The sequence below is a fragment of the Dermacentor andersoni genome, chromosome 6 (genome assembly GCF_023375885.2).
Source record: "Dermacentor andersoni chromosome 6, qqDerAnde1_hic_scaffold, whole genome shotgun sequence".
In the NCBI taxonomy this organism is placed as follows: Eukaryota; Metazoa; Arthropoda; class Arachnida; order Ixodida; family Ixodidae; genus Dermacentor; species Dermacentor andersoni.
In genome coordinates, this window is record NC_092819.1 from 22,396,651 (window position 1) to 22,410,867 (window position 14,217).

General features: G+C 47.0%; 1 protein-coding gene across 1 annotated transcript in view; it reads left to right on the forward strand.

Moving 5' to 3' along the window:
- Window positions 1-245: 245 nt before the first annotated feature.
- The window catches only part of LOC126521351 (uncharacterized), a 28,092-nt gene continuing 14,120 nt past the window's right edge, over window positions 246-14,217 (forward strand). Inside the window, exons 1-9 of the mRNA XM_050170035.3 lie at window positions 246-371; window positions 474-515; window positions 607-651; window positions 2,363-2,500; window positions 5,258-5,499; window positions 8,047-8,165; window positions 9,570-9,684; window positions 10,602-10,757; window positions 12,336-12,455. Of these exons, the coding sequence (XP_050025992.2) occupies window positions 254-371; window positions 474-515; window positions 607-651; window positions 2,363-2,500; window positions 5,258-5,499; window positions 8,047-8,165; window positions 9,570-9,684; window positions 10,602-10,757; window positions 12,336-12,455 (1,095 nt within the window). The 5' untranslated portion in view covers window positions 246-253. The remainder of the gene's footprint in view (window positions 372-473; window positions 516-606; window positions 652-2,362; window positions 2,501-5,257; window positions 5,500-8,046; window positions 8,166-9,569; window positions 9,685-10,601; window positions 10,758-12,335; window positions 12,456-14,217) is intronic.

The following is a 14,217-nucleotide window of genomic DNA, read 5'->3' on the forward strand; positions in this document are numbered from 1 at the left end:
AACTACGTCGCTGCTAAAAGCAACATTCGCAGTTACGCGAGAAGGACCGCGGATTAATTCAAAGGAATGTAAGAGTTCGCCCGGCTGCGCAGCGCAGTATGGCAGCAGCAGCTTGCGCACGCTGTACGCTAATTCATTGCAAAGCATTTTGCGTTGACATCAACTCTCGATAAGAATCAGGAAGAGCACATCTTTTTTTTTTTCTATTGCTCTACACCGCCTCCCCTTTTCGCGTCATTAGGTGGGCCGTGCGATGGACGTGTTTCACGGCGTCTGCGTAGCCGTCTTTCATGTGGACCACGACGACAGTGCCGCCACTTGTGACGGCATCAACCGCTTCCCCAGGCTGCAGGCCATTCGGGAAGTTCAGAGTACGCCATATTGTCCACCTAGTTCTCTTTTGTTTAAACTATGACACAAAAAGTACGGAAATTTTTCTAAGACTTCTCTCCTGCTCTGCTTTATAATTTCAGAGCACCACGTGGAAAAGGAATTCTACGGAGTTGAAAACAAAGGTTAGAAAAATTTGATCGGCACATTGTGTCGAGATGCTCAGCTTATGGAGATACAGCTCCTGAATAAAAGCTGCTTCTTTGCTGTTCATAGCGCCACCCCGCTCTCAAGATCGGGAAAGGTCCAGAAGTTTACCGAGTAAGTACGCTATTTTTATGCTGGCGTGCTTATTCCCAGTCTTCTAAGAAATGCCTTTTGAGGGGTCGCTGAGGCGGAATCTGAAGTTAAACCCCGTCAGTAAGCTATGCTTCGGCAATTGCAAAGCTTACGCTGTTACCATGGTAGGAGGCGTGAAAGCAAAAAAGAATTCTGGCAGAATTAATCGAAGATGATAGTGAATGTAAGCCATAGCTTTCTTGTGTAACCTGCTTCATATCCCTATGTCATCCGTGAACGACGAAACGTATTGTGCACATCAGCAGGACACACGAAGTAGCTATCCCACTGCCGAAAACAATGCCACTTGATATCAAGACACAGTATATCTCGTTGCAATCACAGCACCCAAGTCAAAACTCCATAGCAACCAACCCCTACTATCCGTAGTATCGATGGCTGTAAATTCGTTGTGATGGCTGTGCATCAAGCGGCAGAGCTCGACACGCATTACTTGTTGCTGATGGAGCGCTATCGCTTTAATACACTTATAACTATATGACCCTTGTGTCCCCTCGGCACATTCATTATGGTGGATTGGCAAAGAATGGACACATTCAATGCCACATACGCCATGCCAAAGACTGTTCGAGCACATTAAAGAAAGTATTATTTCTAGCATTTTACTTGCCCTAACCAGGATACGATTATGAGCAGGGAACTCCGGATTAATCGTGACCACCTCATGTATGTGGCCCCCATCAATATGCCGCCGCCACGGCCGGGACTCGATACCGTGCCCTCGGGCTTAGCGGCGCAAAGCCTAGGCGACTACGCCACCACAGCGAGTGGAGCCCATTCCCAGTGACCCATGTTATCTGCTCGAAAAAACAGCAGCCAGAACATACGTAAAGGTTCAAGCTAGTAGACAACTTGGGCCACACGGTATGTGTCACTATTGTTTATGCAAGATCGTCCAACCACCCAAGGTGGCCGAACTAGCTAGCTTAAGGAATGTATCTGTCACTTTAAAACTGAAAGTGGGCGGCAACGCCACACCGACAGAATGTCATAGATTTTGACAGCGTTCGCTGCAGTCTAATTGCTTATCGCTAAGGTAGGTCTGCATTGCATTGTAAACGATCCGAAGACCGAACCAATAAAGTTTCAAAAACTTTTCCTCAAAGTGGCTGAAATACGAAAGTACGCTGAAATTCGTCACGTCACGGCGGCGCACCACCACTGTGGTTTCGGTGCGAAATTCAACTAACCGGACTTTAGCCCCCATTAGTTTTTCTATTAGTAATGAACTGTTTACCACGAAACTAATTAAAGTACAGTGTTTAAGCAATAGCGTATCAGTATAATAAGCTTGCTGTCGCTCTTTAGTGTACATTTACAGGACGGCCAGCAACTAAAGGCTACCTTCTGTGTTCTTCAGATGTATGGACGCAATGACTAATGTGTTTCATTTACAGGCAATTAGTTACGCAAAAGGAGGTACAAGCACTACCTTTATTCTTAATGCAAAGATATGCAATTAGGAAATTACCAGGATTTAACAAAATTTCTAAAAGATCCCAACCCTCTAGCAGCATTGCTCGATGTTCTTATGGTACGTTCCAAACTCAGTACGTCTATTCGTTTGGCCGTTTACGTGAGTCGGTTTCGCGATTTGGTTATCTCGGCTGGAACGCCTTGCGAACGAAGGCGTTGCCCGATGTGTGCGCGTAACAGGCGACCGGCGGTGCAGGTGAACCGGCGGTGTTGTGCGTCGCGGGCGACCTGCTCTCTGACATGGACCGCTATCCGACCGAATACTGCACGCACCTCATCTACCGGGACATGGTGTTCTTCTCGGAGCACAAGTGGTTCATGCCCAAGGAGGACGGTGAGTGTTTCCAAGAAAAATACGTTAATAAAATGATGTCACTGTTGGCGGGACCTTTGGTGGTAGTAAAAACTCGAGATTCGTGAGCATGTGCCGCCTATCTACAGTGCGTTTAAACCGAGCTAAGTGAACACAGACGATGTTGTGGTGGTTAGGTGAACGGAATTTGAGAATGCGTTACAGGTTCTTGTTTTGTATGTGACTAGACCTGTGTCTACGGCAGTTGTTATGGGTTGTAATAGCCCCCTAATTTACTATTAACCTAATATTCGGCTTATTTTATAATGCCTGGTATTCCAAGAAATATTTGCTTTATATATATACATAAACCACAAATAAGTATAACGGGCATATTGATTTCTCAGAGTTGTCGCTATCGTGAAAAAATTCGCGTAGCATGTAGCCCTTCAATATGACCGCCATAGGCTTGAAACACAGCAGCTTCCACGCCCACCCTACTGCCTCCACTGAAAAGGATTTCTGGGTACATACCTGTAAATGACTAAGTTTAGTGCCTCACATGCAGTGTGCTTAACGTAACCTCAACCCGAAGAACAGTTTTGGCGGTATACTGTACCCGAACACGAACGAATATTTTTTGGCACGTGCCAGAACCCGAACCGAGCCTGAACCGAAAAAAAAAATATTAATGCTTACTGGTTCGGCACAAAGTGGTTCAAGAATATATTTCGACAGTGGGCGTTCAATAGTTTGCACGATTCTGCGAAAACTACTACTTCAGTCGGAGCACCCTATACTAGCCGACTGTTACGACTTACGCCTTGCATTGCGTGCGAGTATGGGGATAGACGACGGGTGCGCGCCGATAACTACCGCCACCTCGGCAGAGACGCTTGCACTTCTGAAGTCTATGATACCAGTTATGTTCTGCGGCCGAAAAGCTGTCAGAGGGGCTCCACAGAATCCGCGCTCCCAATTCGGCAGTTACGTCAACTTGTTACTAAAACTAAATAAACCAGAAAAGTCGTAAAGGCGACCTCCTCGAGAAGAGATATCTACGAGTTCAGCTGCGTGACTTACTGTAACCGTAACACTGTGCGGTCGCTAAAGAATGCCGTAACCTTTTCTAAATGGCATGAAAAATCTGCTTTTGTTAAGTGCCATGGTCCAACGCACGTTTGGTGCTTAGCTAAGCAGACTACAACGCTCTTCAAGTAGTAGGAATTACTCGTGGGCCACAACGTGCGTTCTTGTGACTTCTTTGTACGCCCTTGGCCAGCGCAAGACGACGCACCACGGGCAGATGCGCGAGAAACATCTACGTATGATTTAGCACTAACCGTCCTCGTTCATATGTCACAAGGATCAGTGTCCCCACCAGTTTCTAAAGAACCACCAAGCTTAGCAAAATGTTAGATGCTAGTTTCTGTTTATGCTGTAGACTAGAAGTTTGAAGTTATAGTTCATGTAGTACAATGTGAATTCGCTCTCTCTTCGGCACCATAGATGATGCCACAGTTCGCTCACCATCAGTCCTGCAGTAAACACCTGAAGCAAACCGAAAATAACCAACTGTGCTGCTGTCAAAGTAACGAGTGTTGGAGTTACGCAAGAAGGGATTCTCACTAATTATCTCTGTCTTTAATGTGTACGTGAAAATTTCCACGCATCTTTATAACTCATTCATAAATTTCTGCCTCCTGTTGATAAAACTTGCACATATGCCCTGCGGACAAGTCGATAGTACAGTCGAGCGCGATTTGAAGGTTATCGCGCGAGCGTCGACCGGGAACGAGTACAGCGCCATGGCCCAGAATTCTCTGCCGAGGCGAGGGAATTATCAGGCCTGCTTCCCTCACTCTTTTTGCTGTTCCTTCAGCAGCCGTCACTCCCTGCTGGGCTATAAGTTTCTTTCTTTTTCTTTTGGTTCTGCGAACAGGCTGTGATCGCAGTGGGCACGACGTATTCTTCGGTATTATCTGAAATTGAACGTTACGAAGCTGTATCTAGCCTATGTAACGTCATTGCTGCTGAGCCAGGAAGAATGGGTGACCAAGAACATTAGCTTAAGCCCGCGAAGATACGAGGTAACCAATTCCACACTTTATCGCAACAAATGGAAAGCTTAGAATAGAGAGAAAGGGCGGTGAGTTTGTCGCGGGGTGATGGTTGTTGTATGCAACAGCGAACGAGGGAGAGAAGAGTGCGAAATCATGATTTTTCCTCACCCGAAACCGGCCGCCAGGTGCCTGGAGTGCTGGGCTGGTTGACGCTCGCGCGATAACCTTCAAATCGCGCTCGACTGTACATCATTGGGCAGGATAGAATGGACTGCGCCGAACCGGTTTGTGAACACGTTCGCGAACCGTTATAAATTTGTATTTCTCCGAAACGGAACTGAAGCAGAACAAAAACGGGGAGCGTTGAACCCGAACCGAACCGGTATATTTTTTACACCTTGCTCATATCAGTCATATGTGATGTTGATATTCACCTTGGTTTGCTATATAAAGTTGAGTAGAGAAGGAAAACGTTGAAGGCAAGCAATGATGAACGAGGAATGAGGAAAGAAGGAAAACAGGCAGAGTGATTTAGGATGGCTGGCTGCATAAAAAAAAACGCCAGTCTCTAAAAGCTCATTTATCTGTGCCTCGGCTTGTTAGACCTCGGCATTGCGACCACACGGAGTTTTACTCAATTTGGGGTTACGTGGTAGCGGTGCCTCTTGATGTAGTTCTGGATTCCTGGCTGTGGTCCTACTCAGTTCTCGATACCGGCGGCTGGAGCGTTTTGCAGAGCAAAGCTTCAAGCAATTCAAGGAGCTGCGTGCAAATACATCGCTTCCCCTTCTCGTGGGCGTGTCGGCCGAGCAGCTGTCGGACTTCTACGCGCGGCTGTGGCGAAACCCGCCCAAGATGGGCCACTTCGCGCGCAGCGCCATCGAGTGGCTGAACCTGCAAGGTTTCGACGGCATCGCGCTGCTCGACCAGGAGGTCAAGGCGGCCGACGTCGGCAGGCGCTACTTCCACATCGTCAAGGTGCGCCCGCGTTTGCGCGGAAGGTGCAGAGGCAGCGCATCGCCGCACCATCCCACGAAACGTTATTCGTTTTTTAGCGTACCCTCTGAGCGCCCGCTTCCCTAATCTCGGAGGTCATGATTTTCACTGCGAATAACTAAAAGTCACTCACAAACACACACACACACACACGACGCTGGTACACTCCGTTTGAGTGAGCCTCGATCTCTATGGGTATCGCTTGTAGCTTGGTACACGGCTATAATTGAAGCGCAAACACAGAACGGCAAACTCGTACCACCTTACACCCAACAATTTTGTTCGGCCCATACTTTAATTATGGGCTCAGGGAACATCAGTACAATGTAATAAGAACGGACCAAGGGCAGATTTCAGTCCTTGCAAAACGGGCGGATGCTTCCCATCACTCCACGAAGCTGTCATTCTGCGTAGGCATAAGGATCGCCTCACGCGCAACCTGAGGCCAAAGAAAATATAGGCCGTAAGCGGGACATGTGTGTGAGGGCCATTGTGTAGCCATCATGGAGAAAAAAGTCGGGTGTAGACGCTTCTCGTAAAATATGCTTGTCTTTACCGAATGCCTCTTTCGCATGCCTCTTGTAGCCTACAGTTTTTGTTATGGGTAATTATCAAGTGGGAGATGCCCTTCGCATGTGTTGTACTGACAGTTGAGATTTTTATACCAATCGTTAACTTTCTTGCGCATATGTGATGACTGCGGCATGTAGCTTGATTATGTGGCATACTTATTTTCTGAAATAATATTGACACGTGTACACGTTGATCTTTCACGGATGACCACGCTTCACCGCTTAACAAATTTATTGCACAGCGTAGGACGCGCCTGCATCTATAAGAAGTTTCTGGAGTGTTATCGATGCTTCTATCCGCTGTCTGTCGTCGCCGAACCTTGTGGTATCTGATTTCATCGCGTGGCGCAAATGGTGTAGAACTTTGTGGAAAACACGCGGGTCCCAGCGATTAGTCTGGAATATTCGACGACTGCTGTATAAAAGCCGACGCGCTTGACCCGCTTATCAGATTTTTCGACGATCGCCGACTGTGTTCGCCGCTCTCGTTGTGCTTTAAGTGTAGCCTGTTTTGTGAGCACAGGTTCGCCCAATAAAAGCTAGTTTTGTTTTTCACAGTATTGCTACTGTGTTCTTTAACGTCACCACCACGTGACCACTACCCGTCCTGCGGCCAGACCTCCACTCTACCTCACATGCTCTGGGAGTGCGGGTTGACATACCCCAAGTTCATCAAGGAGGAGTGGGACTCGCTTCTGAGTAGCCCCGCTCTAGAAAAGCAAATCCTGGCCGTCCGGCGTGCCCGCGACCGGGCCGGTGGACTAGACCTGCCAGTCCCGACGTGGGACTAGCCGGGTGCGCGACGAGTTCGCGTCCTCGCCGGACCTGCAATAAAATTTATTCACTCACTCACTCACTACCACGTGACAATATTGCTGATCGTACAGCGGACTGCGGTATCCCATCCTGTCACTTCATCGTTGTTTGTTAGCGCTTGGTCAAAATAATGCAGTGCCAATGAGCCCAATTCTCCTCAGTGTTATGAACTTGGTGCTGCTTCAAAGTGGCCGCCGATTTTCCATGTATATGCGCTTCATCCATCGCGGAGTCATGGTGGAAAAATCATTAACAAAGAAAGCCCCGTCTTTCTTACTGCGGTTTCGGACAGGGCTGAGTGCTGGATTCATGAAAAACTAAGGCAAGGCTGAGACTGAAACATTAGGCTGGCAAACACAGTCTAAACAGACAAATAAATGCAAGAGTGAATGCATGATGAATCCAATAAGGAAAACAGAAATGCAAAAAAAGTATGGGTACGCGCGAGACAAAAAGCGCGCATGACAAGCGCTGGTCTAACGACTGAAGCTTATTCGTCACATCATAATCTCGTCTCAAACATCAAGCTCATGATCCAGCACAGAAGCAATCCCACATTCACACATTTATACCTAAACCGGGAAGCCTCTTATACATTAGCGTGCTTTACAGCAGTGTGTTTTGGTACACCGTTTCGTATAAAATGTGAATGTTAATTAACTGTTAATGAATATACATTGTATAAGCAAGTTCTGAATCATTGAAACTGCGTACTGCAGACTTCAACATCCACCCCTCATTATCAGAATCGGGAATATGCTGCGCCTGTTGAGATGACAGAAGATACGAAGATAAACATATGATTGCTTCTTCTTTATAACGGCGCTATGTGGAGTTACATACGATCGCGATTGCCGTGAGATTGCTTTCGTGATGGCGAAAGCACTTGGTGCGATTTTTGCAGGCTTATGTGATCAATATAAGCATCAGTTAGTTCAGTTGTGGCCGTAAGTACACTTATCTCTCGTATGTCTGCAACGGTTTTCTTTGGCTATTGCCATAGTTCTTCCGTTTCAATATGTGTCAGAAACAAAACTCAAAGAAATAAGGACTAGGGAGAAAATGTCGGACAAATTTCACAGCCACATGCGCGAGTACATGGTGCTATACAGTCCTCGTATACCATCATGTTTGCTTGCAGAGGCTGCACGATGAGTTCGCGAGGGTTGAGCGCAAGCTCCTCATTGTGGTGGGCCTCAGCATCACGGACCACGAAAAGACGGCCGAGGACGTGGCCGAGCAACTCGAAGACATCGCGAGGTATGTATACCACCACCCTGCGTCGTAATCGTAGCGAGTTTTCCGCTCTGTTCATGTGAGCCTAAGTGCGACTTTGGCGGATCTATAGAAAGCCCTTATGGTGATTTCAGAATGAAGTTTTCTTTAGCATTTTAGCAGATTTATGGAAATCTTGAGCAGAAGATAATTTTGCACCGATGTGACAGTAAGCTCTTGATACCATCTTTCGGACACACCGCATTTCTTGTAAACATGGATTATGCGCTGCTAGGACGCATCACCCGCGAGCCATAGATATAGCTTGAGTGGGTGAAGTCGGCTCTAGCGCATTCGCGTGAATGGCTAGTTTGTTAGATCAAGGAAGTGAGCGCGGCAGAGGGACACTTGGCGTTTGCTCGCGTCCGCTCACGGGCGAGGCGCTCTCTGCGGAAACAGGCTGGAGCCCGCTTCGGATGCCGTCGCATCAAGTTAGATGCGCCACGTGTATATAGTAAACGGCGTGGCGTTGGCACTGTGCTGACGACCTAGAAGAAACGATGCGCTGCTGTCCAATTCGTGCCCAGATTGTATCGAGTTTCGAATGTGTCTTTAGCAGAATTCCCGCAAAAAACAATGGCAACGCTGTCAAAAACAGCGCGCGGAAAAAGACCAGACGCCATCTGGTCTCGAAAGCCGTAAACCAAGCAGAATGCATATCAGCGCTGTGTTAAGAGATTACTTATAGAAGAGCGGACGCAAGCCTTATTTTATATTGTATGATTGCCTCATAACTGGATAATCGGTTTATTTCATCGTTTGTTATCACAAATACGAGTGTTGTCCTTATCAACGCTAAATTGAATCATTTGTGTATGATTATGTAACCTACGTTTATTTCATTCTTATAACATTAAAGGGACAATGAAAACGAAGGATAAGTTAGGCCGTGTTTGGGAATTATGGTTGCGCTACAGAAGAACGGCCACTGACCCCGCGAGAGGGCACCACGTATGTCAGAGAAGACGCAAAAACAAAAAGCAGGCAACGACGTCGCCCCGACGTTCCCGCACCTTGCCGCCGCATCACGAATTTTCACAGCGTTTCTGTCGTCGTAAATAGCTAAATAAGTATATTGTGATTCTATGCTGGAACCAGAAATTCAACCTAGCACGTTTCCTGCTGCAAAACTGCCCAAATGCGGGTAAACATTTTGAAATCCTTGAGGTCATATTGGTGTACCGCCGCTGACGTATCGCACGAAATTTAAAAAAAAAAGGAAAGAAAAGCAGTGGCTCGGCTATGTTTGTCTCCTTTTGCAATCAACCGCTGCCCATCGCATTGATGAAAATGTACTTTTTAAGTGACATCTCTACTTATACGAACTGATCTAAATTGGTGCGCGCTCTTTAGCGCGTTCTTAACGACAGCCGTTCCCCGGCCTCGCAGGTACTCGGACTACCTGATCCTGGAGACGCACCGTGTGAAGCGCCAGGGTCAGTGCAAGCTGTCGCTGCCTTCGTCGTTTCTCGAGGACAGCACGCTCACATCTTCCGTTCCAATCGTAAGGGTTCCGCTATCTATATGCCCCTTTTCACAAGATACAACCATTGGCGCCATCCTAAAAAAAAAGAAAAAGAAAGCCTTAATTAGGCAGCCTATAGACATACTACAGATGTCTTCCGGCGAGTTCTATAGATTGTTTATAGACAGCATGGGTAATTTTTAATGTAGACCTCACATGACAAACTTTATCCCATTTATGGAACAAAATTTATTCCATTTATGATACTGCCCATCAGTGAATTGTAGACAGGATAAAAGCGTTGTTGCGGCAAAGTTTTTTTTTTTTTTCTCAAGGATTGTCCATGATGAATTACGAAGGGCAAAACCATCCGATAAGTAAACCTCAGTTGAATGGAAGCGTACGCTTCCCTCTCGTACTTTTGTATTTGCATTCTTGTTGTTCTGCGAAGTGTTGGCTAACGAAGTCGCTGCTTGGGTTGTTAGCCCTAATAATAGCCGTCGTCATATTCAACACGAAAAATCATGACACATTCCTAGCGGCCCATTTCTCGCCAACGCAGGCTTCAAAGTTAAAAAAATACTGAAACTCTTGCAAGGAATACGCAACAAGTTATCAGTTTCAAGTCACTCCAGCCAGGAATATCCAGAAGCGAGAAACGAAAAAAAGTGCTGCAGGCTTTTTCAGACGTGTTCCTGCTGTGTTGGCTGGCTTTTAGAGGGGCCTCCTAGGTGTCTATATCATGCCGTGTCGCGAATGTTGATTTGGGATGGGTTCTCCCTTGTCGGCGTTTTTGGCGACAATCAAAGTGACCTGACATGCGAGCTTGTTTTCCTGTACGTCCTTACAAGCAATGTCACGAACAAGGGTGTTTCAGAGAACGTTCGGGATTTCGTGACTGAACTTATTTTCTGCTGTTGTTCTCTCTCTCTCTCTCTCTTTGTCTCTTACCTCAGCGAACGGCCCTTGCGTGGATGCGAATCCTGCATGTGGAGAACGACACGTCAGCGCACCTCTGCATTTCCTTCAACATGGCCACCCTTAACTTCAAGACGAGAAAAGGAGACACAAACCTGACCTGCAAGAATGAACGGTGGTCCAACTATCGTGACGTATGTTTCCAATCCTTCAAGAAGGATGATTCTCTGTGGAGAGAGCTGTTTCTAAAATTACTAGAGAGAACCCCAGTGCAAGCTATGGGTACTACACGGATTTCGTCTTATCTTCACGCTTGCCGCTCCACTTTTTTTACTTTATTCATTACGCTATATTTGACTTATAATTGGCATAACTTGCTTCTATACTATTTTCCTCAACGCATTGAAGCAATACGTTCTGCGCAGACTCATAATTAGTGCGAATTGTTGCATTTATAACACAGTAGTTTGTCGAATATGATCAAGTGCAAAGCGGAAAAGTCGTTTGAAGCAGGAAAGACGTAGTTTGGGCAACCACGTATAGCACCCGTCATTCTCAGGTGGGTAAAACCGCCATGATTGCAACTCCCACAGACCACCAGCGCCACATTTTCGTCCGTACAGACTGCCACAACTGTGTTAAAATCGGAAATATTTATTTATTTATTTATTTATTTATTTATTTATTTATTTATTTATTTCATATACCTCAAAGGCTCCAGAAGGAGTATTGCGTGAGGGGGGCGGTACAGATAACAATTGTGGAGCAAAAATATAGTTTTTGTTACATAACTATGAACAGAACGAGAATAAAATAATAAACAAAGAACGCGAAATAAACAAAGATAAAAACTGCCATAATAAATCCCATCGTAAAATCGTAAACGTTGCCGATTATAACAACGATGATTATGGGATGGCTGAGTCTATTGAGATCCCGCAATAGCATTCAATACCAGCGCGACAATCGACTTCGTAATGCGGCCCCCAACAAACAGACCGTGCGCAGGCCCGCCACTGGGAGGACGGTTAGGGGGTCCTGAAACCTCCCAAAATTATTGCCTCGGCGTCACACTGTTCAGCACAATTTACATATACGTCACTGTATTTCCCTCTCAATGTACGCATTGTATGTTATTGTCTTATGTATGTCAACGATGTTCTTGGTTTACACGTAAAAATAAGTGAATAGAAATCTTGCCCGCCGCTACGCGTACCCCGCGAAACCCCTCCCGAAAATAATTCCTGGGTACGGCCTTGGCAGTTTGCGATTCGCTTTACCGATGCTTCTTTGGTCACGCATCACATTTGTCGTTCTATAATGCGTCGCTTTACTATATTTTGGATATTTGTCGGCTACCTGTTTGCATAGAACAAAAGCCCATCTCCGGAATTGACGAACGCTTTGTGTCATTTTGAACCACATAGCATACTATAGTGCTAGCGAGTGGATCTTTGTTCTTCGTTATCAAGCAGTAAATACGACACAATATCCGTATATCTTGCACGAAGTCGGTATTTGGGTACCTCTGGAGCACACAAATATGTTAATCTAAGACCCCATGATATCGAAAAGCTTTATCACCAAGACGTAAAGCCTAATTTGTTGCAGCACCATAGGTGCAACATAACGAACTTGGATAAATTCGCGGAGGATAGACAAGTAAGCGCCCCTTTTACGGGTTTATGGCACTGATATTATAACGAGACTAGCACATTATGACGCTAGAATACTCGTTGACGCAGATTAAGGGCAATGCGTGACCCTCGCAGGTCTGCTCGGGCAAGGATGGCTACGAAGTTCCCGTGCACGTGGACGGGGCGCTGGGCATTTATCGAAACAACCAGAACGCCTGGCAGACGTTCGACGAAGAGGGCACACTTCGCGAAAAGGTGAACGCACAACTTTGTACCATCTAACAGTTTTCTTTTGCAATCTTCAGTCAGAGCGGATTTATTAGGCGGCGTAGTGGACGGCGCCTACAAGTACATCGAGCTTTCCGGACCTCGCGCCCACCCCCGAAATGTTTAGTCAGGACGTGGCATATCCTCAAGGCTCTCATAGATCCGACCAAGACCAAGGCAGAAAACAACGAAACCATCTACCGGTTCATCCACCAGTTCGAGGGACCAGACTCGGAACTCCTGGAGAAGGTACTCGTTAAATGCTTCGGGGACACAAACCCAGCAGCTTACGCAGAGCGCTACCGAGGAAGAGAAAACGTTAACCTGGACAGACCCATCACGCGAGAAGAGGTCTACGCAGCGATTCGAAACACAACCAGAAACACGGCCGCGGGTGCAGACAAGATCAATAACGCACTCATCCGCAACCTCAGTGAAGAGTTAGTCGCAGAATTAACCGACTTTCTCAACAAACACTGGGAAGCTGAGACTGTCCCCGAGGAGTGGAAGCATGCGGAGGTAGTGATGATTCCTAAAGCGGGCAAGAAACTGCAAATTGAGAACCTCAGACCGATCTCGCTCACATCGTGCCTGGGAAAACTGTACGAACGAATGGTGACGCTGAGACTACAACAGTACATGGAGGACAACGAACTGTATCCCCACAACATGTTTGGCTTCAGAGCAAAATTATCGGCCCAAGACGTACTGCTTCAAATCAAAGAAGAAGTACTCGGGAACGTCCCCAGGAGCGGGGAGAATATAATAATGGCATTGGATATCAAGGGGGCTTTTGACAATGTAAGCCACGAGGCTATCCTCACGGGCATGAACGACCTGAACTGCGGGAGGAGAGTCTACGGCTACGTCAAAGCCTTCCTTTCAAACAGAACGGCAACGATTGGCCTAGGAGAGATCCGATCAGAGATGTTCCTTACTCCAAAAAAAAGGGACGCCTCAAGGGTCGGTCATCTCCCACACGCTTTTCAACATAGCCATGATTGGTTTGGCAAAACAGTTAAAAGAAATCGACGGCATACACCATGCCATGTATGCCGACGACATCACCTTATGGGTTAACACAGGCTCGCTCAGAGAGAAAGAAGAGAAGTTACAAGAGGCAGCCACCTGCGTAGAGGACTACGTCAGAGCAAGAGGGCTAGCCTGCTCCACTGAGAAGTCCGAGCTCCTGAGAGTTTGGAGAGGAAAGCAGAACCGCACAGTCCCCACCAGCGACGAGTTAAAGCTCAACGTCTACCTCGAGGGGAAGCCGATACCGGAAAAGACGCTCATCAGAATTCTGGGGATGTGGATACAGTCAAACCAACGCTGCACCCACACCCTCGCCCTACTCAAGGCATCCACGCTACAAGTGGCCCGCATGATCACGCGCATCTCACACAGACGCCACGGCATGCGAGAGGAGGTCACACTCAAGCTGCTCAGAAGCCTGGTCGTCAGCCGAGTGGCATACAGCCTCCCATACTACAATCCCATCAAGAGTGAGGTACAACAGGCGGACGCGATTCTACGCGAAGCCTACAAAACCGCACTCCACCTTCCCCACAACACCTCAACCGAAAAGCTCCTAGCCTTAGGACTACATAACACCTTCGAGGAATTGAAAGAGGCGCAACTAGTCTCCCAACAGCGCAGACTACAGCAGACCCCATCTGGCAGGGAGCTCCTGAAGAAACTATGTTGCGCCGATCAACTTCAAGAGATACAGAGTACCGAAACAATTCCGGAC